Source organism: Podarcis bocagei (genome assembly GCF_964188305.1).
Source record: "Podarcis bocagei genome assembly, chromosome: 6".
NCBI classification, from domain to species: Eukaryota; Metazoa; Chordata; class Lepidosauria; order Squamata; family Lacertidae; genus Podarcis; species Podarcis bocagei.
Window position 1 is genome coordinate 55377794 of NC_138130.1, and position 27402 is coordinate 55405195.

The 27402-nt window shown below is 40.7% G+C and overlaps 2 protein-coding genes and 2 long non-coding RNA genes across 4 annotated transcripts in view; 2 read left to right on the forward strand and 2 right to left on the reverse strand.

Moving 5' to 3' along the window:
• URB1 (URB1 ribosome biogenesis homolog) overlaps positions 1 to 7569 on the forward strand; it is a 47956-nt gene extending 40387 nt beyond the window's left edge. The window contains exons 34-39 of the mRNA XM_081199495.1: positions 550 to 693; positions 1732 to 1841; positions 3011 to 3202; positions 4740 to 4981; positions 6219 to 6809; positions 7196 to 7569. Of these exons, the coding sequence (XP_081055621.1) occupies positions 550 to 693; positions 1732 to 1841; positions 3011 to 3202; positions 4740 to 4981; positions 6219 to 6809; positions 7196 to 7413 (1497 nt within the window). The 3' untranslated portion in view covers positions 7414 to 7569. The remainder of the gene's footprint in view (positions 1 to 549; positions 694 to 1731; positions 1842 to 3010; positions 3203 to 4739; positions 4982 to 6218; positions 6810 to 7195) is intronic.
• On the reverse strand, positions 70 to 10210 carry LOC308589948. Its single transcript, XR_014009568.1, has 4 exons — positions 8950 to 10210; positions 8260 to 8359; positions 4689 to 4823; positions 70 to 485 (listed from the first exon to the last, which is right to left on the reverse strand). It is a non-coding gene; the product is annotated as an uncharacterized lncRNA (long non-coding RNA).
• A 78-nt stretch (positions 10211 to 10288) lies between these two features.
• On the forward strand, positions 10289 to 16702 carry MIS18A (MIS18 kinetochore protein A). The gene is made up of 5 exons (XM_081199543.1): positions 10289 to 10583; positions 11317 to 11383; positions 13331 to 13453; positions 15697 to 15790; positions 16427 to 16702. Exons 1-5 carry the CDS (start codon positions 10391 to 10393, stop codon positions 16505 to 16507), a joined length of 558 nt encoding a protein of 185 aa, XP_081055669.1. The 5' UTR covers positions 10289 to 10390; the 3' UTR covers positions 16508 to 16702.
• Positions 16703 to 16710: 8 nt separating this feature from the next.
• Positions 16711 to 27402, reverse strand: part of LOC308589954 — a 58716-nt gene continuing 48024 nt past the window's right edge. Inside the window, exon 3 of the long non-coding RNA XR_014009577.1 lies at positions 16711 to 17560. This is a non-coding gene — a long non-coding RNA (uncharacterized lncRNA). The remainder of the gene's footprint in view (positions 17561 to 27402) is intronic.

The window sequence follows — 27402 nt, forward strand, 5'->3', positions numbered from 1 at the left end:
TATTTTTTCCTTCTGCCATTCACCACATTTTTGAAACACATCCCGAATTCCATATTTGCATTATTATTTTAAAAAAAGTATTTTTATTAAATTTTATCCATATACCAAATAACAAATAACAAAATACAGCAAACAAAACACATAAAAACTAAACCAAACCACGACAGGCCTGGGATGTTACATTCACAAGAAAAAATGGTGAAGCTGGTTATCCCTGTGTTTGCAATAAGATACAGACAGAGAAGTGGAGCATCTTTTTCCCTACATTCAGTATGTGACTTCTTGTGACTGTATATGAAGTCACATTCTGAATGCAGAAAAATGATGAAAATTGTTTAATCCGTTTAAAGTAAGAAATGTGTATTATATTTAGCAGTATGACAAAATACTGGCAAAACTGGAATTTAGTTTTTGTGTCTCTGTTTGCAGCATCATGTGGTTTTTTCCTTCTTTCTTCATTTTTATCTGATCTGTTGGAGACTTTCCTATAGAGTGGAAATAGAGTGGAAAAGTTACAATAGTAATTTATGCTCCCTCTTTATTTTCCAGCACAAAATGGAGCGTGAATGGATTCTTGCAATTATTGGGGAAGGCCTCAAAGACAAACACTGTTATGAACTATATGATTATCAGAGAATTTTCCATGTCATTCTGTCTTTCTTCCATAGTCCACTGTGTGATGAATCCTCCCAGGTAAAATGCAACTGAAACACATACAGATACTCCTAAAAGCTTTTAACTTAAAGCGAAAAGAAAACATTGAAAACTTTTCCTCTAAGAACTACTCTCATTCAGTCATATATTAAAAGTAAAACATCCAGTTAAGTCTTTAATGTGTCAAGAATTTTAACACCTGTGGCTATCTTTAGATCTCAACATAGTCTGTAGTAATAATATTCTAAGGCTGCGATCCATGCTTGCTTACTTGAGAATAAGCTTGGACACAGTACTGACTTCTGAGTGAATGTGCATAGAATTACTCGTAATTTATGAAGATACAAGCAATCCTTGTTTTGTGCAGGGGCTACATTCCAGACTCCCACGCTTGTCTGTGAGACCTGCATCAAGTATTTCCTCCCTCGTTCCAACCTTTTAGTGATGTTTTCAGGTCACTTCTGGGTTTGGTGTGCATGCGTGATTGTGCAGCAATCAGTCATTACTGTTCCTCTCCCCCACCTCACCCCAATATTTGCTAGTAAGGTTTTATAAAACTTAGTCATTATGTATGAATAGAGAGCTTGAAACAAAATTTGAAAATAACAAGCTATCTCCTAAGACTAAGGAGTGTGCTAAAAAGGGAGGGGGAAGTATTGTAAAATTGTTGAAAATACTAGAATAAAAATATTGGGGTACTCTATATATATAACACATGGAAGCAAGATAAAGGTCACCAAGTACCCTTAGAATGTCTGTCTGCATTCTGGAGGAGTCATGGTACCATTTTGCATGCATTTTAAGGCGAGGTATTGAAGACAATGTTCAGATGGATACTGTAAATTCTGCCCACACTCATGAGAAAATAATTTTCAGAGTGACGCCATCTTTGATATATTCACTCCAAAAGACTGTTGGTCTCAAAGGTGCCACAGAACTCTTTTATTGTGTTTGCAGATAATTAGATCTAGTTGTTTCCCCCTTGTTTCATTCCCAAAGGCTTAAAATCGCAGCTGTGAAAGTTATTAAGGACATCTTATGTAACTAAATAATAATATATATATTTTTGTCTTTCAGCATCAGATTCTGGAAATACTTCAAAATGCTGCATACATCACCAAAGCTGCCTATCAGCTAATAAGAGATCACAGCCTATTAACTTGGATAATATCTGTACTAGATAGAAGGTGCATAGAAGAGTATTCATGATTGATTGCTAAATAATTTCTTTCTTTCACCTTTCTAAATGTGCATATGCGAGAGCAAGAAATTAGGATAAGCATTTTTTGCTCGTAGAGGTCATGGTATGCCACTAAGGCAGCTATCCTAAGAACATTTACAAGGATGCCAGCTTCAGTGAACAGACTTTTGAGTAAACGTGCATACAGTTGCACAGTGAAACAGCTAAAGCCCTTTAAATCCTTTTACTTAGAGATACTTTAAAAACTTTGATTCTGTTAAAGTGTTAGCCTGTACATATAATTATCAACTTAGTTAAGGATTATTAACTATTGTTGCCGTGTAGTCTGAAGCTGTACTCCATGTGCCTCCAAAGACTTGAGTTCATTAACTGGAATTTAACAGAGTGTTCTATTGCTTCTCTGGAGAAAACATTTTATTAATACTCTGTCGTCCTTGTTTGTTGAAGAAAACTTGGCCTCTAAATATGTTTCTGAAATGTAATGTAACTGAATAATAGAAAACTGGCTTTAGCAATGTTTTATTTAAAAGCTGAATCTCCTATTCTTGAAACTCAAATAGTCCAGGGATTAATGAAGAGGTTCTGAGGATTGTTATGCTGTTAGTGGGAAAATGACACTGGGTTGTTCTGCCCATGGTTGCTGCTACTCTGCTTTGCCTTTAACAACTTCAGCACTCTTCAGCTTAGGTCCCATATTAAACTAGTATGAATTAAAAGAAATGGGATCCCATTTTTGGCTTGCAGCGTTCATCTCTGAAAAACTGTTGAACTAAGTTTCTGTTTTCACACAATTTCTCAGTATACACACACACACACTGTAGTGTTTGATGTGGGAAATGTGAATTTCCTAAATGCATGTTCAAAGTCTACTCAAGGTTTAAATCCTACAGTGACTCTTTCAAATAAATACATCAACAGGAACATACACTCTGGATTCAGTGTTGGATTTTTCCCTTCCATTTAATTTTTTTTCCTCAGGTGAAAGGCAATATTAAAGGTAACATTTTGTGTACCCAGCTCATGGGACTGGTGGATAATGGTTGAGATATATTGTTTTTTAAATGCTATTTTGGTGCACTATTGTAATCTGGTTTGCTATAAAATAAACATGGAACATTTTTTATTATTTTAACTTTTTCCATTCATTCATTCTAGGTTTCTGGAATCCAAGATGCTAAGCAGTGTCATCTCTTTAGTCCATACTCTTTGGGTAACCAATTTAGGAGATAAGCAAAAGTCACTTGGAACACCTGATACGAAGGAGCTACTAGAGAATCAGAGATTCCTTCCTCTCCAGCTTGTCAGTGAATTTCTTCACATTTTATTAATGCTTCTTAAACACATTCGGTATGTATTTCCTTCTGTTTTCAAGAGTACAGTCATACCTCCGGTTAAAGACGCTTGGGGTTAAATCTTTTCAGGTTCCGTCCTGCGGCAACCCAGAAGTAGCGGAACGGGTTACTTCCGGGTTTCACCACTCACGCATGCGCAGACGCTCAGAATTACGTCATGCGCAGATGCGGCAAATCGCGGCACATGCAGACGGAACAGATTCCGCTCGCATCCAGAGGTACCACTGTATAATGTAGCTGGAATTAAATTTCATTGAGCCTTGAGTTTTTGTAATATCTCAAAATTCACCTTTTACTTTTTCATTGTAAATGGCAACAATCATTTTTTTAAAGATTAGCTTTTCTGCAGAGATCTGAAATGTATTGGTTGGTACTTGCTAATGTCTAAGTGGTCCACTCGGCATTTCTGCTCAGTGGGAGCCTGTCTTCAATACATTGTGCTTTTATTTATTTTCCAGAATATCTTTCTCACCTTTCTAAATTGTAATCAAGGCTGTGAGCGGGGGCCATGGAGAAGCACTGCTGAAGTCTGCTTAGCATTCAGTAGTCTAAGCCTTCTCAAAACTATTGCATATGGTATTTTTCAGCCACTGCAATTCTTCAGAGCCTTAGTTCTCAGTGAATTTTGGCAGTTCTTGACCCTTAGAGTCATTTTCACCCCTGACAAGATGTTATGCCTGATTTTGTCTCTTTTCAATTACCAGCTTTCCATTTGACCTAACCCTTATACTGTGTAATTTTTGCTACTTGAGTTCACTACAATGCACTCACTACTTGAGTTCACTACAAATTTAGCTTTTTATTTCTGTTTACTGTGTGCCAGCATTTTCAGGAAAGACATACCCTAAAAGCTATGTACATCAAGCACTTGAGTAGCCCTCCCTGAAAAGTGTATGTATGCTTGGAAGGAAGAAATAGATTCAAAACCTGTGAAAATGAATTGGCTGTTTGAACCCAACCAGCACATGTATTGTTGTTTGGAAGTGTTATTCCTACTATGGCTTGGTTCATGTGCGACATTAAAGCATCATTTAAAATAAGCTATGGTTTAATGCCTGTAAGCACGTTGCTCGTACAGTCACTCCTGACGGTACGGTATGGGAGAGGAAACAAGCCAGAGTCTGGCTTGATGTGAACTGTGTCCCCAGCCTTGAGGTTTGTTTCCTCCCAGGTTTGCACATCATGACAAGCCAGGCTTTGTCTTGTATCCTCCCCTGCAGGGCATAGTAACAGTGGAAGAGAAAAGAAGCGCTCATGCACACTAAACCATAGTTTTATTTTAAACTACAGTTTAATATTGCATGCAAGCCAGAGCAAATTATGCAACCTGATAATAAATGATCTCAAATCAGTAGCCTTCATGTTTCACTGCTGTCTTTTTGTTGCAATCTTATCTCCCTCAGACTCTTACTTTGTATTAGACAAAAATTAAATAAACTGTCACTTGTTTCCAAACAAAAGCAAATTTTGAGTTTAGTTACCATTTGGGTTGAGCATTGTAACCTTTGTTTTCTCCATCTCCTGCCAAATAGGACCAACTTGGATTCTGCCATATTGATTCAGTTTTTCAGCACGTTGAGTTCTGTGTTGGAATACCGCGTTGTGGTTTTTGAGGCCTTCAGACAAATGGGAAGATTCACTGTGAATGAGCATGTCCTTTCAAACAAAGATGTTCTGCTGCTCTTGCACAAGTGGAGCATAATTGGCAAAGACGTGGAACTTCAAGATGTTCTTCAGATATTTGCTCAACAGTACCAAATAAAAGAATTGCTTAGTAAGTTCTAAATATATTATGTGTTTTAAATAAGGTCAGCTATTTTCTGCTGAATTCTGAAAGTACTGAACGCAACAGCCAGCTCATCATATTTCATCAAATGCATGGAAGAAGAGGAAGCCCTTAACCACACACTAAAAAGATATTATTGTTGGCCCCAGGCAGGCTTCCTCGGGAAGTTTGAAAAGGGAGTAGAAATCATTAAAATATATGTGTACTTCATTAATAACATCAGACATGATCCAAGAAAAAGGATTTCATATCTCCCTTGTTGTTGTTTTTTGTCTAGTGGTAAACTTCATAGAACATCACCATATGCTCTTTATATAAAATGAAGCTCTGAGTATAAGTGACTTTCATCATGTCAGTTTGCCAGGATCTGCTTAGGACAGTCGAGGCCTTACCCAAACACTTTCCCCTTTCCTGAGCCTTTGTAGGGGTGTATAATTAAGGAGCAGAGACCTGTGTGGAAGCAGAAACCATTTTAGTTTGTGTGATCCCACACATAAAACACCACTGAGATGGGTAAATAAAAGAAAGAGTTCTCATTTTTAAGATAGTGGGAAATTGCTTTTGTTAATGTAGATTTAAAAGAGAGGGCTTATAATAATGTTTGTTTAGAGAAAATATTTTTGGCAGCATTCATGCAAAATCTATGGAGTGATGATAATCTCAAGATAAATGTTCAGGTCTGGGCTTCCTGCAACTGAGGTATTTGTTTTGTTGGGATTTGGTTGAACTTTTAACCTGTTACTTTCCAACTTTAAAAGCATAATTCAGCAAGAGGTTCTATCTGTCCTTCTGTCTCACTTTTAAATAAATACTGAATTGATTAATTTATTACCATTCTCCCTTAGGTGTGAATATGTCTTCGCAGCAGTCCAGGAGAGGTTAAGACAGGTGCAAGATTATGGTTGTGCAGAGTCGTGAAAAAATCAGTTTACACCTTTTGAAACCTCTCCTGTACCAATGTGAAGACATCTGCTTGCTGCAACTTGGAGACATCCAAGTACCCACTGAGAAACATTTTTCACAATAAGACCAACAAATACTTTCAGAAAGTTCAAATTTTCTCATTTTTCTTTAAATTATTGTAAGTATTTTCAAAATAAAAAAATTCCTTCCTGTAGCACCTTAAAGACCAACTAAGTTAGTTCTTGGTATAAGCTTTCGTGTGCATGCACACTTCTTCAGATACAATAAGTATAAGTATTTTGTTTGTTTTCTTCTACTACAGAAAACATTAAAGACAAAAACAAAGCACAAGCACCATTTCGAACATCATCCCGACTTGTTCGGAAGAAGAATGAAATTGAAACAGAGCCAGAAACAGCATCTGAGCGGGGGGAGAAATATTTAGAGGAATGCAGCTCTGTCCTGAGATCTGTGCTTTTCCACTGGGAACCTGTATTCCTGGATATGCCAGCAAAGCATTCAAAAGAGCACAATGGAGATGACAATCCTGGTCTTGCGTGTAAGATTGCTTACTTAGTATTCAGATGGCTAGTGAAGTCTCTTCTCGACAGCAGCTTCAACGTGCAAAATGTACTTTTGACTTTCAAGTGGTTTGAAAAGAGTGCTTTGCAAAACAGCACTGTGGTAGATGAGATTCTTAAAGATTCAACTCTCAAAAGTGGTATATTTAAGCTTTACAGTACTGTCTACAATGCCTGTGAAGAGAAGGCCATGGAACTGAGTGATCTCTCCTTGCTTAATGGAATCATGCTGCACCTACTAGATGCCCAGAACCTGACCAAAAATGCTTTTCATGAGACTGTGGAAAGGTTCTGCCTCTCGGCAGTAACAGAGGAAGAAAGAACGAAGAAAGGTAATGTTATTTTCAGCAAGGAAGTTGAGGAGAAACTAAGCATATAATCTTTCTCCCCCATAAAACTTCTTGAAATTTTGCCTTTTGCTATAATATGGTAATTCCAGAAGATACTAAGAGATTCACTAGTAATGTAGAGTAGGATATTCTGGTGACATTAAAATTGATTGAGAAATTAAATAAGCCTGAGTATGGTAAGGGATATTCTAAGGGATAAAGTGTTGTTTAACATCAATAACCCATGTTCGCTTAATGAAGTATCAAATGTTCCATTTTAAAAAATGTATTGGAAAATCTGCCATTTAAAATATGCAGAGTAAATGATGAATATAGATCAACTTTTAAGAAAAGATCTTGATTGTGACAATTATTTTCTTATTTCCTAGGGGCAAGCATATTCCTCACTTCTGTTTACATTGGAGATCTTTGGCTGGGAGCAAAGCAACCAGACACATTTATAACCCATGTTAAACTGATACATGGAACAGCAAATGGTAAACAAAAGAATGATGATCAAAGAACACGGGAACCTGAAGAAGCTATAGCTTCTCTCTGCAAAGACATTTACCCATTCTTAATTCATCACCCTGTCTTTCAATCTTAAATGTAAAGTGTGTGTCATGCTTTCAGATCTTGATGGGGGGGAGGCTGTCATAAAGAGAACTATTTTGGAACTCATAACTTATTTGTAATTATGTATCACGAAAGATACGGTGTACTTTTAAGCTGGATTTTGAATAAATATTTACTCCCTTTTTTTAGAAGTTTTGAAAGCTGATTTTCAAGGCTTTTGATGTATTATGTTTAAGATGCTTGCCTACTAAAACCAAAACACCTGACTCACAGTTAGAATGGTTGGTTGACTCAAAAACAAACTGAATAGGTGACAAGAAAAAAAATTCAAGTCATCACCCTACATCGATTTTCTACATTCACTTTACTTCTTTAAAAGACTCATGCAGAATTAGGGCTTCATAGACACCAGGGCCAGTAGGAAGATATTTTTGGGAACACTAACATGCAATTCCTATTTGGACCCCCTCAGAGAAATAGTGTGAGATGGGTTATAGCAGGCAAGACATGCACTCAATTCAAACAGTGATTTCTGGCTTGTATTACATCTGATCTGGGTAACTTAAGATTTAATGTCAGCTAATAAGTCATCATGATTCTGGTTTGTTAGCCCCAGTTCCCTGATTCAGAAATAATACAAGTAGCAATGAAGTGACACAGTAGTAATCCAAACCAGGACATTGTGAGCCTAAAGGAAGCAGGGAATGTATGATACAGTATTTTAGAATTTTAGAAGCAACGTAGCCCAGGTGTTCATTAATTAGATGCTTAAGGATATAAATCTAGGATGCTTCCTTTGCATCCAAGTCCTGTCTTTCATAAGGGCATACGACCTTACATTTCCTTTCATCTACAGAACACAAAGCATTGTACTTACTTCACGGGTGTAGAACCAGTCCGAGATATATAGAACAAAATAAGGAAAAGAAATGCCACAAAAGAAGCAAGCCCAATCCAAAGGGCTATGACAATTGAATCTGTGGAAAGAAATACAGTATTTATAACACCTTACAAATCCTTAAGGCATTTATTATAGATTTATTATAGATTACTTAGCAATATTACGTCCACTCAAGGAAGGCTTCTTTCCCAAGGAATAGGAGCTGTAGTGCTTTAAGTGAGGACACCCTCCTGAAACTCCAAATACTAAAAAAATTAATAGCAAAACATTGCTTTCATTAGTATAGCATTTGAAGTGCATGACTTATATTCTCAGTTTTAATGTAACAGTAAGAGGGAAGCTGTCATTTACTACAATGTTCAAAACATATTAATGTATTCCAGCAGTTAAGTCATTTGAAAACAAAAATATACATTCCATCCAATTTTAATGTATACATACTTGGAAAAGCGTTTCAATGAAGTAGGTGGACTGTCTTAGTAGTCAACCTGCACAAGACTGGTACTGAATTTGGTAGTCAACAAATTACTATGCAGTAGTCAGAAACCCCAATCTAAATAAGCAATTTACATGCAGAAAGTGTGTTTACAAAAACATTAAACTTTTCAAAAGATGTTTTCTTTTTTGTTGTTTTTGCTTTAGTTGGTCACATAATGCAATACTTACATCTGTTTGCCTTCAGCTTTCTTGCATCAACTGGAAGTAGATCTAAATAATCCATGTAATATTCAAAATCATAAGTAAAACTGGATGAATTTGTCTTGTTAGCCATCTCAGTACAACCTCCTAGCCAGCTCTAACCCCAACCAACAATTATGATGAGTTGTACTTAAGTGTTCCTATAAAGAGATTCTGTAGTTGTGCAGTTTTTCATTTGAGCAGACATCCTTGAGGAATGCCAAGATACCAGACCCAACCAGCAGAAATGAAGGTCAGTGTATGGCGGTGGTCTCTGGTGCCAGAATGACAAATGTGAACATTTCTTGTGGGAAGTACAAGATGTCGTTAACTCTTTTATGCTTTCACTAATACAGAACTAAGTAATAAGAAAAGACACATAGTCAAGTTGGTAAAGAAAACCATGCCAGCAGGTGACAGGCTATCATCATCATCATCATCATTTTATTCATAACCTGTTCTTCATTTAATATTTCGACCCCACAGCAGGGAAAATGGCAATATACAAAAATTAAGGACTAATTAAAAAGTCAAATAAATAAGAACCCTGTCATAAAACAAACAAAGCTAAATGCAGGGAGGACAACCAACACATTACCAAGATAAACAAACATGACACCCGGCCCACTAAAATAAAGCAAATGGCGTTAGCAACAGCTGACACCCCATTTTTCACCTACAGCACTGCCCACTTATTCCCCGTTTCAACAGAGTGATCACTGCAGGAAATGAACAACTCCACCTTTCAATCCTCTCCAATGCACCCCCCTTTCCCACAACTGACCACGAAACGAACACGAATGTGGGAAATGGGTGGCACGTGGAGACTCCTCAAAGAAGTCTTTTCCACCACACTGGAGTCAGTTGTTTTGCAGGCGCAATGATGCCACTGCTACGTGTGATGTGCTTCCTACTGCCACCTCAAGCAGGTTTTTGAGCAAAACCTGCACAGTGTGCATATTCTTGCTGTTATCATTAGCAGCTGCATCTCTCGAGGTTGGTTGGTGGTACTGAGAATCGTGTCTGTCGAAAAGATTGTAAGAATCACGCGACCCCCCTTTTTTTAAAAAAAAAAAATCTTCAGAATCTGTATTTTGGAGTTTTTACTCTTTCATAACTACTTCTCTCAGAAATCACTACCATGCAACCTCGCAAAGACCCTTAGACCGCTCAAGGCGGCTGCTTCCCCCGCGTTGCTATGGTGAAAGCCGCAACCTGCCCGACCGAGGCCCTTCCCTGGTGCTGAATCACCCAGCGCCACAGCGCATGCTCCCACCCGCTCTCGAGCGCCGCCGACTCCGCCCCTTCTCCTGGGAGAGGCAAAAGAGAAGGGCTCGGTTTGCGCGCTAGAGCGGCACCGCGTTGCATCTGTTATTTCCGGCGCTGGCGCGGAGGGGAGGGGGCGCGGCGCGGGCGGCTTTGAAAGAGAATGGCGGCACACCCGGGGGAAGACAGCTCTCTCCCGTTGACGGAGGCGTCCCCTGGCAGCCCGGGGCCCGGAGAGGAAGCGGGGTCCGAGGAGCTGCCCATGGTGTTCCTGTGCGCTGGCTGCAAGCGGCCCGTAGGAGACACGCTCGGCTGGGAGTTCAACGACGAGGACACCAACTGCATCTTGTTGAAGAGTGAGCGACGAGGCGCCCGCGCGGCTAATCACCTGGGAAACGCTCTGCGCCCGCCCGCACCGCGGCTTTCCCTCGCGCGCTTCCTTCCCTCGCGCGTGCAAATATTCGCGCGCTCGTCCTCTCCCCCCCCCCCTTAAACCAGCATTCAGTGGCTCCTCTCTCGGCTTTGTTCGCGCCCTTCTAGTGTGCTTTACGTAGGTCTTAGGACCCAAGTCTTCCTTCTTGAGGCGGTTTTAGGCTGCGCCATCACTTGAAATTATCTGGGCGACTTAAGAGGGTATTAAATCATTGCAATAAAAGAACGTGAATATGGTGAAGCTGCAGAAGGAACAGCAAAACACTTGAAAAGAGAGAACGGGGGAAAGATTCTGCAGTGCTAACGTTGCCATCCAATATTTGTGTGTGTGTCCAGTTATTTTCAGTGGGGTTTTCGCCCAGGTAAATGTGCTTAAACTTGCAGCCACAGATAATTCATGGGACTCAGTTCTAGTGCTAGTGACGTATATGCCACTTTTTAATTTCCAAAGTGTTTTGGAATATGCATTAAACTTACTCCTTGCCACCCGGTTGACCAAAGCATGTGGGCATTATTGTGCCCCTTAGATGGGACAGAGGTTTTTGCCAACCCACTTCAGTGTTTTCCCATTCTGTGTTGGCGATAAATAGCATAATTGGGCTGGGAGTACTTATGGGAGACTACTTTTCTACTGATCTTACATCTTTTGATTTTCAGATGTTACGCTCAATGTTTCAGTGGACAAGGAACAAAAACTTTCAAGCCGAGCAGGCGAATATGGCTGGTAAGCGGTGAAAATCCCAAAGTGAAACAGATGTGTCTCACAATAGAGCTTTATGCTAAAGAAGAAAGTCAAAAGAAAGGTTTGCCTTAAAAGTATCCATATGGGCTAATAGACAATATGTTTGGACTCATTTTTATTAGGAAGGGGAATAGGAAGCCACTTTAGAGCAGGGTTTTTGTTTTTTTGAAGCCATCTGTTTTAAGCCTGTTACTCATACTGAATCTTTGAGGAAGTGTGGGATGTATATCTTATTATGTTAGTGTTTTCAGGATTTTTTAGGAGACATTCCTTGGGAAGTGTGTGCATACATAATAAAAATACATAGGTTAATGATCTTCAGTGCTTGCTACTGAGTTGTCGCTTCTTAAAATATTTACAATTCTTCCAAGAAAATTAATTTTCACACAGTATAAATCTGTTTGAACATTCAAGCTACATTGTTTGTGCTTATTGACTAAGACTAAAACTGGTTTAAGAGTTTGGTTCACATCTGCTAATCATCACTCTGAATAGTTGTTTTGTTTTTTGCGCACTTGCATGAATGGAGTACATGGGAATTTGCACCTTCTTGACCAAGTCCTTTAAAAAAGTCCTGGGGAAAGCATTTTTTAAATATTGCTTGCAATCAGATAAATATACACAACATGCCTTAACACTTATTCATAAATAAATAATGTGTTGTCTACAGGCCTTTTCATTGAATCATAATCAGTGCTTCGGAAGGACTGATTCTTAAAATGTAATGCAGTGGTTGGAGCACCCACCCACTTGAATGTGGTGGAATCAGATATTATCAAAAGCACGGAGGTCTGGGTGATCAGACCATGGCTGGGGACTCTGCTGGGTAGCACCCAAGAAGCACAAGAAGGTTCTAATAGGAGTGGGTTTCCAACCCGCTTCAGGTTGATCCTTCTGACACTTTTGGCTGTCCTGTTTAACATGGATGCCTTGTTTATCCCTCTGGAGACCATAAACAAGGGGCCCCTGTACAAACCAAGACAGTTCAGCTTCTGCCTTATCTCTTATCTCTCAAATAGGCCCCAAGCTGGCTGTCTCCAGGGTGCCTGGCATTGTATTAGAAAGCATCACATAGTGTTACATTTTGCCTGACTGCCTTTTCCCAGACTTGCTTGGTTGTTGTGTCTTCTTATTGTGAAGTGGCCTTCACATGCACAGATGCTTCTGACACCTGTGGTAATCTCTTGGCGGCCTTCCCTGTAAAGGAAGATCACCCACTCACAGTCACACTCTAGGCTGTCTTTGATTTATGATCTAATTAAGTTGAAGAGCAAAGGGGAGAACCGGAAAAAAGATTGCAACGGTAATAGGTTTTTCAAACTAGATTAATACAACAAAGTATATAAAATAATTCTGTCTGAATAACTTTCAGAATAAATTCATATCTTGACTGCGTTGCCACAAAATCCCTACTTGGCTGTGAATACCAGTTGGTGGTTTTGGAGCCAGGCATTAAGACACAGACCAACCTAGAGGAGTGTTGTGAATCATAGAATTGTAGAGTTGGAAAGGGACCCTGAGGGTCATCTAGTCCAACCCCCTGCAATGTAGGAATCTCAACTAAAGCATCCATGACAGTTGGCCATCCAACTTCTGCTTTAAAACCTCCAATGAAGGAGAGTCTTCAACCTCCTAAGGTAGACCGTTCCATTGTTGGAACAGCTCTTACTGTCAGAAAGTTCTTCCTGATGTTTAGTGATGATAACTAGGAGTGGGCAGGAAATCCAGGTATGCAGCTAGAAGCTCCTCAGAAGGAGGACAGGATAAACCCTTTTTATTTAAAATACATGTAAAAAACAACTTTCCGCTAATTGTTTTATGCCATTTGTTTAATTTGTACTGGAAGCGGTGCATTGCTGTGTTCCGAATTGCAACATGAACATGTTAAAATGATGTTACATATTTTCTAAGTGATGCTTTGCTTTACAGCATGCTTGAAACCTTGTTTTGCACTGGGTGCAACATGACCCTTGGAAGCATTTACAGATGCACTCCGAGACATCTGGATTATAAACGAGATTTATTTTGCTTAAATGTTGATGCTCTTGAAAGGTAAGCAAAGCAATAGTTCTGTTTGCCTTTCTTCTGATGATAATTGAGTATTTAAATACTCTTAAAACGGGACAACTTCCTCAATACTCCAGGTTATTTCTGATGTGCGTAAAGTTTTTTGCGGGGAGGGGAGGAACAGTAGCGCAAATATTTTTCTGTTCCTCCATGGAAGGAAAAAATGAATCAAAACTGGCCTTTGTTTTTGTTTGCATTCAGCTAGGTAACAATGAGGAAAACATCAATTTCTTCCTCTCTTTCCCCACTACCCCCCCCAATCCTTTAAGTTTAACCATTATTCTGTGCAATAAATACCTGCCATTTCCACAGATGAGACTTCATTGACAATTGCTTGCAAGTAGCATTTTCTAACACAGAGGTAATAGTGTGCATTGTGTTCTCTGAAACATATCCAATTACCATACTTTCCTTAGCAACCATTGAAAAATTATCCTTGAATGCGTGCTTGGGTAACTACAGATAGAGGATTGTGATCTAACTGTGATAGAGGATTGTGATCTCATCTCTTCCTTCAGATGTATTTTGAAAACTTTCATTTAGGCTTGTCTTTACAACATGCATTTTCTTTTTAAATCCATCAGGATTTATTGATCTCTTTGTTACTATTTTTGGTATGTTGTATTCCACGTTGCTATTTTTTTAATGAAAGTGCAGATTATAAATTTGTAAATAAATAATCTGCATTGCTCAAAATTCAAGTATTATGTAATAAGTATTGCAGTGCATCATTAAGTTATTTTGGTGTTTTTCAAGAACTGACCATTTTGTTCAATTGGTATTAATTTTAGGCATTGCACTTGTAAAGTTCTAATTGCCATCCTTTTTAATTTAATTATTTAACACATTGATATCTTTAGGGTGAAATCTTCCTAAGGCAGCTAGGAAAAGTCAATAAAATAAATATAGATGACTTGCAAGGTGTGTGGGGGTTACATTTCATGGATTGTATGTAAAGGCAAAATGACACCTAGTCAGAGCGACCCCGGAATATCCCACACAAGCGTCCCTACCTTTCCAGAAGCTGGTGCGCCAAATGGGTCATTCCCCCCACATGGTTATTGGGTTCTGGCAGGCTGTTGTGTGGGCTCCGGAGGCTCTCGCAAGATCTCATAGGGACATCCAAGATCTTGTGAGAGCCTCCCAGACCAGAGCCTGGAAATAATTTTTAAGCTTTCTGCCTTGCGAGCGTTTAGTGTGATTGCCACTGGCCATCTGCCAAGTGCATAAAGCTGCAATCATGCAAGTTAAATGTGCATACAAGTTGTGAGTTAACTGTACACCAAATACCAGTATTAACAAATTATACCAGTAAAGTAAGGATTAAAACATGAATCTAGCATAAAACTATCAAGGAAATATCAAGGAGAACAGAAATGTTCTTAATATCCTATTTAAAATCACCTATGAAAGTGCCATGTGAGGAGAGGTGTTCAAAGATACAGGGGTGCCACTAAAAATGCCCTGCTCCTGGTACCTACTAATCTGATGGTCCGTAATCAGGGAGCAAAGGCTCTGAGGCCTATCTTGGGGCCTGTCCAGGGCCATAGAGTTGCATATGGTTGAGAAAGATGTCATTTCACTCTTCATCCCCCTCCTGAAACCTGCCCCTCGTACATTCTGTAAGACGTCTGTTCTGAGCTGGCTTGACATTGAGGCTGAAGAGGAACATTCCTGTTAGGGATTGGGGATGCACCAGAACATGTTGCTGCAGATCATCACTTGTCATACATCTACCTGGAATTTCATCACCTGCCTTACGTACATAGCCCTACATTCTCAGGTGGAACTTCACCCAGGTAACCTGGCAGGCTCTACTTATAATGCAGGCTCTCATTACTTAAAACAAAATAGTGGGGAGGGGCCAACCAGTCTGTAAATAATGTGTGCATTTTAATTACAGTGGTACTTCGGGTTACATACGCTTCAGGTTACAGACTCCGCTAACCCAGAAATAGTACCTCGGGTTAAGAACTTTGCTTCAGGATGAGAACAGAAATTGTGCAGCAGCAGCGGGAGGCCCCATTAACTAAAGTGGTGCTTCAGGTTAAGAACAGTTTCAGGTTAAGAATGGACCTCCAGAACGAATTAAGTACTTAACCCGAGGTACCACTGTACTGAGTATTACAGTCATGACTGCTGTCACTGGTAAATTATTCTTCAGTTAATAAATGCTCACACTTTTATTGGGTGTTTGTGATGTTACTTATAACTGTACAATGTCCAAGTTATACCCTAGGGTCCTCGGAACAAAAAGCTGAAATTGATGAAGAGCCTCTAACCCTTGAAAGTCGAGCTAGTTTAGAAGAGTCACTAGGAAGGGTAAGATGGTTATTTTATGTTTTACTTTTTTCAGATGTGAAAGATGGTTTGATGATGGTTCCTTCTTAAAATCCCTCTTCTTAAGAAACACAGTAATCATGTCAGTAGAACTTGTTAAGGGAAACGGGGGAGAAAAGAGACATGAGATTCTTTCTGTACTCCTATATGAGAAAATAATGGCTATTTGCAACTGGGGGTGCAGATATGTTGAAATATGCATGTAGCTGCTGAGTTCCCCATGTAGTTCTGGCTGGAGATCAATGTGCAAATGCAGCCCCAAACAGACAGACAGCATGCCGTCATCCTCTGATCATGCCAGTCAACCAGAAGGTTGGTGGTTCAAGCCCACCCAGGGATGGCTTTGGGCAGGATTCCTGCACTGCAAAGGGTTGGACTAGGCGACTCTTGCAGTCCGTTCCAGCTCTACGATTCTGTGATCTCTACCATATGGGGAAGGGTGACATCCATTCCTGTCTTCTGTGATCCTACTCATGACATATTGAGGAGGCAGGATGAGCGTCAGGTATACTGGCTTGTAATTCATTTGTGGGATCATGAATTTGGGACACAACTTATAATTAACATCTAATGCAAACTAAAATGTTTCTTGCCCCCCCAACCCCCCTTACTTAACAGGCAGAAACGATTTTGAAGGCATTGGAGCAACGATTATCTGTAGTTGAATCAAGTTTTGCATCTCTTCACAACATTGGCTGAATAATTATTATTGATATTACTAATAATATTGACACTTGAGTTTGAAGTATGTTGAATCACTGCTGGAGTTGTCTGGTTAAAAACAAGTGTTTCCCAGTGTCCTAGAGGTTGAAAATGCAGACACCTGAGGAAGGAGAATACTTCTGGAAAGCCAGACATCCTTTGGAAATTCTGGTCATGAATGTTGTTGTTTTTTTTAAAAAAAATCTTTTTTTATTCTCATCTTTTCTAAATCACTGAAATGCAAATATTGTTCTCAATATTCTCTTGTACCTTTTTTGGTTTTATATTTTGATTTATATTTCTTTTATGATTTTTCACATTGCTTTTGGCAGATTAGGAGCAAGTGTGGCTAACCTGCTTTTTCTGAAGAAGAATGGCAGCAGTAGTGTGTTAGCTGCTTAATAGATCAATGGAATAACACTTTCATTTATAGTAGCAGCTGTTTAGTCTTCTATTAGTTGTGGGTACAGATATAATGAGCAGTGTTGGCTGAGCCTACATCTGTGGAACTTGTTGGCTTGTTTAAATGATTTAATTGTTAATGTTTATATTCCTGCCTTCCAAGAATTAGGTTTAAATTTCACAGAAGATGCTAGCAGTGGCCTGATGAGAATTTCAAAAGTTAAAAAGGAGCAAGTGATACTTTGACTGTATTGTCTTTTTTGTAAATAAAATAATAAAATATGATAGAAGTCTGCTTCAGTTTTATAACTGTATTGTGTACAAGTTATTTAGAGAGATTTGATTCCTAGTACTGTGACACTTGAATACATGTAAATAGTGCTGTAAACGTTTCATTAAAAAATTTCTACAGCTGAACTGGAATTTAAAACTGTTCAGTAAAAGTGTTTTATTGCAGGTCTTTGTGCTCATTCTTAATCACCTCGTCCTCCAAATTGAAGCTTCATGCCGCTTGCCAAACTTGAATGCCTTTCATATTCCAAATAACCTAGGTGCCATTAGTCATCACAGAGTTTTCATTATGCTGCAGCACATTCTGTTCACATCTAATTGCAGCACATCATGCTGTTTCATCCTTATTTTCTCTTTCTTTAAAAAAATGGAAAACAGGCACTGTTCACCAAGAAAAGGCTTTTATAAAATAGATGCTTATATATAGTAGTAATTCTAGCTGTAATGAAGCTGGAAGCTCAAGCAAACATTGCCCTTTCTTTTCAAGTTAATTTGGTAGGATTTCTATCTTGGCATGTGAATAAAACTGAAGGTAATTGGCATCATTAAGTTATGGAAATTTGCAGATTGAGAGTTTCCTGTCCCTTACCTCTCCTGTAATCACCTCTTCCCAAAAAAGTATAACCAGACAATCCGGGAGGAACCCTTCTGAACAATTTGGGATTGGGTGTAGGAGATGGGGGGCAGGACTTGGCAAGAACTCAGCCTAGTTTGGGGTGATTTCTCCCCTCCTACCACAACTCATTGCTGTGCCTGTTACTGTTCTTTGTACCACTCGCATGTAGTCCAGATGCTTGTAAGTTTTCCTGATCATGTTTATGACCATCAGATATTTTCTTCAATGTAAGAAGATGCTGATTTGGATCAGATAACAAGGGTAGCTGGTTTCTCAGATGTAAATGTAAAACACAATTTTTTATTGCAATCTCAAAACAAATTTTGAAATAACAGCTTTCCATTCACCCAAATGAAAGCTGAAAACTGGGCTGCCATTGCTGATCTTTCACTACATTTGGCATCTTGATACAGCTTTTTAATATGGACTATTAGGACTGATTTATTGAACACGAGTGGGACTTACTTGCTAATAGACATATAGAGGATTGTACTGTAGAGCTGTAATGTTTTAGAATATATGAATATACTTCTAAAATGCAGATAAGAAACTCGATAAATATACATCTCTTTCAAATATGCCACTAGTAGATGCAAGCCAGCAGTATCCTTTCTTCTACGTGTCCTGTTGAAATGTATGCATGGATGTTCTAAGTAAATAAGGTTGAAGCCTGGCTGTGACTGAAGTCTGACATATGTAACAGTGTTTGATTTTGCAGTATATTTCTCAAAATCTGATTTAAATATCTTTGAGCTGATGAATTTTTTAATTGTTTTACTTGTGAGCCATGCAGAGAATGCAGGGTGATCTATAAATAAAAGTAGCATATGGTAATGTTAGATAACAAAATATCAATGGGTAGTATCATCATGTCTTCATTAAGTGAGCATTATCTTCTACTCTCAAGTGAGATTAGTTCCTTGCACATGTCGAATGGGGCGCAAGGTTGCGCCCTTGCTACTTACCCTGTTCCTGAGATAGATGACCCTATGTGTCTGTAGAAGGTTACATGCACAGGAGCAATATGAGTTGGGGAATGGGAACCTTTCATGGTAAAGGGCAAGCCCAGATTTACATTAAATCCTTAATCTAATTTAGCACCTTTCCCCCCTACATCATTACAGCAAAAATAAAAATCATTATTTAACAAAGTGTGTATACCACTTGATGGCAATAAAGCCCCCAAGCCGTTTACAAGAAATATTAAAATTATCAATTTAAAAAAGGTAAAAACAAGTACTGTAATTAAAAGATAATTAAAGTTAACACTAGACTAAAGAGATTAAAACATGTCAACATCCAGGATTCCCTAAACAAAAGCGTTTTAAGCAGGTGCCAAAGAGAGTATAGAGAAGGCACCTGCCTGATGTTTAACAATCCGTATTCCTGGGGACGTGGGTGGCGCTGTGGGTAAAACCTCAGTGCCTAGGACTTGCTGATCGTAAGGTCGGCGGTTCGAATCCCCGCGGCGGGGTGAGCTCCCGTCGTTCGGTCCCAGCTCCTGCCCACCTAGCAGTTCGAAAGCACCCCTAAGTGCAAGTAGATAAATAGGTACCGCTTTATAGCGGGAAGGTAAACGGCGTTTCCGTGTGCGGCACGGGTGCTGGCTCACCAGTGCAGCTTCGTCACGCTGTCCATGTGACCTGGAAGTGTCCTTGGACGGCGCCGGCTCCCGGCCTCTTGAGTGAGATGAGTGCACAACCCTAGAGTCGGTCGTGACTGGCCCGTACGGGCAGGGGTACCTTTACCTTTATTCCTGGGGAAATGGGAATTGTAGCCCTGTGAGGGGAATAGGGGGTCTCCAACAAGCTTTTAAAACCCTTAACAAAGTACGGTTCTCAGAATTCACTGTTTAAAGTGGCATGATACTGATTTCAATTTATAATGTATATGGGGCCAGAATAATGCACTATAATGTTTCTAGATGAAACACAGTTCTGTTATTTGGGAATACGTACTTTTATTTTGATTGGCTAGTGATCTTCAGATTATATTAAAGGAAGTGGGGTTTTCATTTCAGTCTGCAAATTGCATGCAAATACCAACCTGACTAGTTTTTTGCTTTAATTAATGGCTTTATTAAAGTCATTAGAAAAAGCAGATGTGATGCTGTGGCATGCAGTGACATTGGAAGGTTATGGAATAAGGTACTGCTTTGCACATTCTTAAGTGAGATCACACTCATTGTGCAGTTCCTCACACGTTTGCTTGTTAGAGCATTGAGGAATGATGTGGAATAATGAATTTGTAAGCAAGTACAAAGTTCTAATTGTCTTTCAAATTGAGTATAGAGAGCAAATTGCTCTTGTTGAGAAGATACAAATAAGATGGCCTACTGTTCCTTTAAATCCTGTGAGTTCATTTAAATGCTTGCAAAATAAAAAGCCCCTATTAACTAAAATCCATGGCTGAATTAAAACACCCACTATCCCAGAAGCAAAAGATCCAACATAAAACACTATTGAAGCCTTGATCTCGCTATGGAATGGCAAGAAGAAACAAGTGGTTGATATTATTGTCATGGAATTCTACTCAATATTGATCTGGAGCAGATTCCAGTGTATACCGTATTTTTCGCCCCATAGGACGCACCTAATTTTGGGGGGGAGAATAAAGAAAACAAATTTTTTCCCTCCCCAGGCACGGGGCAGGCGCGGGGGAAGCCCGAGCTTCCCCCGACCGCAGTCCCCAGAACAGCCTGCTATCTGCAAGCCTAGGGAGCCGCGCCGGTCTCCCCAGGCTTGCGGAGAGGTGCACGAAGCCCAGGGGCGCTCTTCAGCGCGAACCAGGCTTCGGAATGCAGGCAGCTCTGCGCTACACTCCAGAGCCCCGCGTGGCTTCGCGCCAGGATCCGGAGGGTGGCGCAGAGCTGCAGGAAGCCCGGGAAAGCCTGCATTCGCCCCATAGGACGCGCACACATTTCCCCTTCATTTTTGGAGGGGGAAAAGTGCGTCCTATAGGGCGAAAAATACGGTAGTTAGTGGAGTAAAAATTTAAGCACGTTGCAATATTTCCCAAAAATATACCAGAGGCAATTGTATTTCGTCCAGCTGAGCTTTACTGCTACTGAAGGCAAATGAGCATAATGATCACAAATCCAATACATTCAGGATTGGCACTGTCCATAATAAATCCAGTTGCAGCAGACTGAACTTTCAATAAGTCTAAAACCTTAACACTAAGCATTCTATCTACAAAGGTAAAGGCAAATAACCCCTAGATCATTAAGTCCAGTCAAAGGTGAGTGGGGTGGTGGTGCTCATTTCACTTTCAGGCCGAAGGAGCCAGCGTTTGTCTTTCCGGGTCATGTGGTCAGCATGACTAAACCGCTTCTGGTGCAACAGAACACCTTGACAGAAACCCGAGCGCATGAAAATGCCTTTTAACCTTCTCACGACAGTGGTATCTATTTATCTACTTGTACTGGTGTGCTTTCGAACTGCTAGGTTGGCAGGAGCTGGGACAGAGCCAAGGGAGCTCACCCCGTCGTGGGGACTCGAACTGCCGACCTTGCAATCGGCAAGCCCAAGAGGCTCTGGTTTAGTCCACAATGCCACCCACATCCCACTATGTACAGAATACCATACCAGAAGGAATAGAGTAGAAAGAGAAAGTGAAACCCAGGCTCCTTCTGGCCTATTATTATAGTCCGCCTGACCTTGACAGAAGAGATAACAGAACCAGTTTAAGCCAGTTGTACTCAGCTTCTCTGAATGAATAACCCAAACATCACAAACCTGCTTGTTTCTTTCACACAGAGAAGCTTCCAGAACCCTCTTGAATTAAGTAGAATAGGAACGATGTCTACACATCAGATCAATACTTTCTGTACTAAGAAATGCAAACTGACAATTATTGCTCCTGAGCATCCTCTCTGGCATTTTGGAGCTCAAGCACCTCCTTGGTACTCTGAGGAGCTCTGGACTATGAAACAGGCTGGATGAAGATGAGCACCGGTGGCGCAGGGCTCACTCTGAAGCTGACCAAGCACTGGTAAGAACACACTGAGTTATCGCCCAGTTCCATATAGTACAGCACAGGAAAGTGCTCAATAGGCATACTAGCCATTTTTAAAATATACTTTAACTGAGTGCAGTCCACTCTTGCCTTAATTGTTGCACAATGGAATTTCCCCTCATCTCCCTGTGTGCCCCCATGCTTTCCCCAATCTATGGAGGGTTGGGGAGAAAACCCAGTACAGATTTAGAGGGTGTGCAAGGAGAGAGAATATAAGTTCAATTCCACAGCCGCAAGTACTTGCACTAGTGAAAATACTTCATTGAGATACCCCCCCCCATGAGTGCAAAGGCATATTTTGTCAGCTTGTTATGTCTCCCATGATTGTTTCCTCGGCCTAAAATGTTTTCCCACTTCTTTGTGCTTTCCAGTCAAGCAGGTGTGCCTGTTAGAGACTCCCTCTGATAACAGTTCAAAACGATGAGTTCCTCCCCTTAGGGAACTTTAAGCTTATAGCTGTAAGGAAAGAGGGGGGGGGGAGAGTTGTATGAATTATTATTTGTGGAACTAGTGATTCAACTCATTAGAACAGAAGCTGAGTGACTAAATGCTTACATACAATTTCTCATGAAAACATAAACACTGTAATGATAAAATATCTGACAACTCTTCATTACGCTGAACCAGTATCCTTGTACAGTGGTACCTCTGGTTAAGAACTTAATTCGTTCTGGAGGTCCATTCTTAACCTGAAACTGTTCTTAACTTGAGGTACCACTTTAGCTAATGGGGCCTCCCGCTGCCACTGTGCCGCCACCACACGATTTCTGTTCTCATCCTGAGGTAAAGTTCTTAATCTGAGGTGCTACTTCCAGGTTAGCGGAGTCTGTAACCCGAGGTGTCTGTAACCCGAGGTACCACTGTAATTGAACTATGAGTCTTATCTTCCAAGCCCAGAGACAGCACATGTCCAGCCACTTCTGTCCATTATTTACTTCAATAAAACTTATTTCAATCAAAGCCCAGAAGTCTTCATTAACTTCAATTAGCATTGTGCTTGGAGAGAGCAATTGAAACACTCTTTGTTACGCTGCTGAACCCTCTTGTTTGCAATCCTAATCTTGTGTGTGTTTACTGCATTTGCTGGGACATATCACCAAATAAGTGCTGGCAATGTTTTTGTTTAGAAACTTATCAAGATACCATATTTTTCACCCTATAGGACGCACCGGCCCATAGGACGCACCTGGTTTTTTTTTGGTGGGGGGGGAATAAAGAAAAAAAATTACCCCCCCCAGCCACGGCTTCAGCGTGCCCTGCACTCCGGGCGGCAGGCTGCTATCCGCAGCCTAGGGAGCCCTGCGGGAACTCCCGCGGGCCAGCGGCGTAGCGTGAGTTGTCAGCACCCGGGGCAACGCAAGTAATTTGCGCCCCCTAACCCGGGGCAAGGCAAGTAATTTGCGCCCCCCTAACCCCTAACCTGTGAGTTGCCGCTGGCGCTGCCGACCAAACGACGCCGCTTGCCCGGAGGAGGAGGGGGGCAGAGAGGCGAGGAAAATGCAACATGGCCCAGCAGCTGCAGCAGCAGCAGCGGAGGCGGGGCTGTGAGGAGGGGCTGCCTGGCACGTCCTCCGCGGCGAGCGCTGAGAGCCGCTGCCTGCCGGGCGCCTTCAGCCCGGACGCGCGCACAGCTCGTCGGTTCCGCGAGACATGCGGCTCCGCTACAGCCTGCGCCCGAGGCTCTTCGGCGACTCCGGAGGCAGCGAGCGCCCCCCCCAGATGTTGCGCCCGGTGCGGCCGGCACCCCTGGCACCCCCCACGCTACGCCACTGCTGCGGGCTCCCCAGGCTTGCTGATAGCTTCCTGAAGCCTGGAGAACGAGAGGGGTCGGTGCGCACCGACCCATCTCGCTCTCCAAGCTTCAGCGAAAGCCTGCATTCGCCCCATAGGACGCACACAGATTTCCCCTTCATTTTTGGAGGGGAAAAAGTGCGTCCTATAGGGCGAAAAATACAGTACCTTTTAACGTTTGAGCTTTTCAGCATAGGAGAAAACTTTAAAAGGTAGGACTAAAAGTTAGAACTAAACCCTAATTTGAGCAAATGAAGTACTGAAGTGTATGTCAAAAATGCCATCCTTAGTCTGCAATTCTAATCATGCTTACTAAGGATCAAGCCCCACTGAAGACATCCGGATTTACTTCCAAGTAAATATGTGTGGGATTGCACTGTCAGTGTGCTTCCTGTTTTTCCTAGCTCAGGTTAACTTCATATGACTAATATAAGTGTGGGATTATTTTTGCCATTACCTTGTGGGAGGAAACACACTGCAGGTGGTAATATAAGTAAATCTATTATCATGAACCTGGAAAGGCTGTTTTTAAGATTCACTGGAAAACATGATGAGGGAAGCAATGGAGACTTCAAATCCATTCACAATAATGCCCTCCACGTGGAGTCATTTTGGGAAGAGGGAAGGGAGAAGCAAGTTGACATATTTTGACAGATTTGGGAGTAGATCAGATTAGCTTTTATTTACAATGAATTTTGATGTGTCCCATAAAATATCAAATTCATATTTGAGTACTGTATTTTGTTATATTCCCACTTCTACCACATGGTGGTGTAATCTGCCCTCTAACCTTCCTCTTTTGCTTTCACACTAAGGTATATTCTGCACTGTTTTAAGGCTACATACTTGACCTGTTTTTTAAATCATAAAGATTTAAAAACAAACAAAACTGAAGGGTGCGGGTCTTGCTTGTTTGTTTCATTACAACTTGCTACAATTTGTGTTTTTTAATTTTTTAATTTTATATTGTGAACGATCCTGAGATCTGCAGGTACAGTTGTACCTCGGGTTACATATGCTTCAGGTTACAGACTCCGCTAACCCAGAAATAGTGCTTCAGGTTAAGAACTTTGCTTCAGGATGAGAACAGAAATTGTACTCCGGCAGCACGGCAGCAGCAGGAGGCCCCATTAGCTAAAGTGGTGCTTCAGGTTAAGAACAGTTTCAGGTTAAGAACAGACCTCCAGAACGAATTAAGTACTTAACCCGAGGTACCACTGTATAGGGAAGTATACAAATTAATTAAATAAATAATAACAACTCAGCTTCAATTGTTTTATGAGAATTTTCATTTCAGTTTAGTTAAACCAATTAGTAATTTGTTTTCCCTAAGTAGATTGTTAATTATTTTTCCCCATGTTGGTTTCATTCTAGTCTCCTTCTTCAACTTTAGCAATGCTATGCAATCTTAAAACTTTTCCACACTTAAGACTTATAGTGGTATTTTTTAAAAGAGTTAATTTGTAGCTGATTGGCTGTACCTTTGGCCACATAGGTCAGTTATTAAGTTGAGTTTCCTTTCCACATTAATGGCAGGTTGTGCCTGAATCGAGAAAAGTTCTGTGGCTGTAGTCACACTCCTTATGCGCCCTCAGGTTGTGTGTGTGTACTTAATGCCTAGTATTCCAGAATTCTAATATGTGGAAGTGCAGGAGATTGGAAGAGAAACTATTTGTATGCCTGAGCTTTGGTGAAGCTGGGCATGGTGAAGAAATTTTGTCTCTAGCTAGCAATTGTTGTCATGGGCAGTATTTTGACTCTGTACCATTGTCTCTATCTGCCACATCTCTCCTCTGTAACTAAGCTTGTCTGCCAAACCATGCCCACCAACCCCCTCTCTTCATGTATTCAGTGGTCTCTGCTTGCCTGAGCTTGAGCCTGAAGTAAGGATTCTGAGCCCCTGTGTTCTGATTCGATACCTGATATCCAATCACAGAACATTCAGGATTTGGGCCACTGCCACTGGCCCTTAAACTCTGGGTTTTGGAGCTTCGGAGTTTAGACTACCAATCACAATGAGAGTGGGAGTGTCCCAGGCCTTCAGAAATGTATATAAGCAGTCACTTTTCCCTTGTTGTCCAGTTCTCTTAGTTCAGTAAAAGTTCTTGCTGTTATCACTGTGTCTTGCTTTGTGGGAACCCAACTACACTTCACCCTCCGCACAAAAACTGGGAAGATGCTTGTACACATACTACACAAATGAAAATACAGTGGTACCTTGGTACTTGAACAGCTTGGCTCCTGAACAAAGCGGGTCCCGAACGCCACAAATCCGGAAGTAAGTGTTCCGGTTTGAGAACATTTTTCAGAAGCCAAACATCTGACGTGGCTTCTGCTTGAGTGCAGGAAGCTTCTGCAGCCAATCGGAAGCCGCTCCCTGGTTTTCGAATGGTTTCGGGAGTCAAATGGACTCCCAGAACGGATTAAGTTTGAGAACCGAGGTACCACTGATTGAGGAATGATATCCATTCTGGATCTTTCACAAAAATTGGACTTCTGTCATAGAAGAAAATGTATTTTTAGTACATTATTTCAGAATACTAGCTGAATAATACTATAATATTAGTATACTAGCTGAATAACGACCAGAGTGCCTGGCGTGCTCTGGTCCATGGGGTCACGAAGAGTCGGACACAACCAAACAACTAAACAACAACAAGAAGAACAACAACAACAAGAAAAATCCAGAAAGAACCCCCAAAACCAGCAACTGTACAAATAGTACGTGCAGAAGGCCCTTATTTGCAGGCTCCTAGATACATTGCTCTGTTACTAGGCTACATGCTGTCAAGAGTCTAGACTCTTAATAATGCTGCGACTGAGGCCTAGTTGTCACAGATAGCAGATGAAGAGGGAAGCCTGCGTTTCTGACTTTCATCCAGCTTGTGGGTGGGAGATCTTATAATGAAGCAGACTGACCCTGAGAAATGGGCTACTTCAGTATGTGGCAAAAAAGAGCTTAAACTGCCAGGAAACACATTAGATACTCTGCATCACCGCAAAAAAGGAGGAGAGGGTGAATATGTTAATGCCAGTTAATTTATGAACATTTCCAGTGTAGGGAACCAAGTCTAGTGAAGGAAGCCAAAGATGTAACAGCACCATAGCATGATCCCTGAAAACTGAGTCATTCTCATTAGTGCCTCAATGTCTTTTCTGGCTTTTCAGCTAAAGAGTAGAGTAAAAATGCTTCCAGAAAATAAATAAATCAAGTATGTGAACTAAGGCATTCTCTCACTTGCATCCTAGTACAGTACCGATCCTAAGGGCCTTTCTGCACTTACAAATAAGTGCAAAAAGGCCTTATTTGTAAGCACCCTTTGTGTAGATCCTGCTATGTTTTGACGTTATAAAACTGTTTAGCATCTCCCTGCCACATCCCCTACAGTTCTAAAGGATCTCTCAACTCCCAGGAGCAGCTTTTTGGCAGGTACAGGAGGCTGTAATGGATAAGGAAGGTAATTTGAAAATGGGTGCTCTGACTTACACCAGCCAAGTGTTACAACCCCTTTATACACATACACACAGGAATTCAGGTGCTGCTTTCCTCACTGCAATACATAAGGCACAAGCACACATGCATTTGCATTTTTCATCTGACCTATATCTCAAAATTACACAGGGTACTGCTTGTAGCTATGAATGGTATAACTGTCTTTCAAGCTTCCAGATTCAAGCTTATGCTATCAAATTAACTGCTTCCTAAAATATTTGGTGTTTGGTTAAACAAAACACATTGTAAGATTTCTTTCTGTAAGTGATATATGGCTCTACA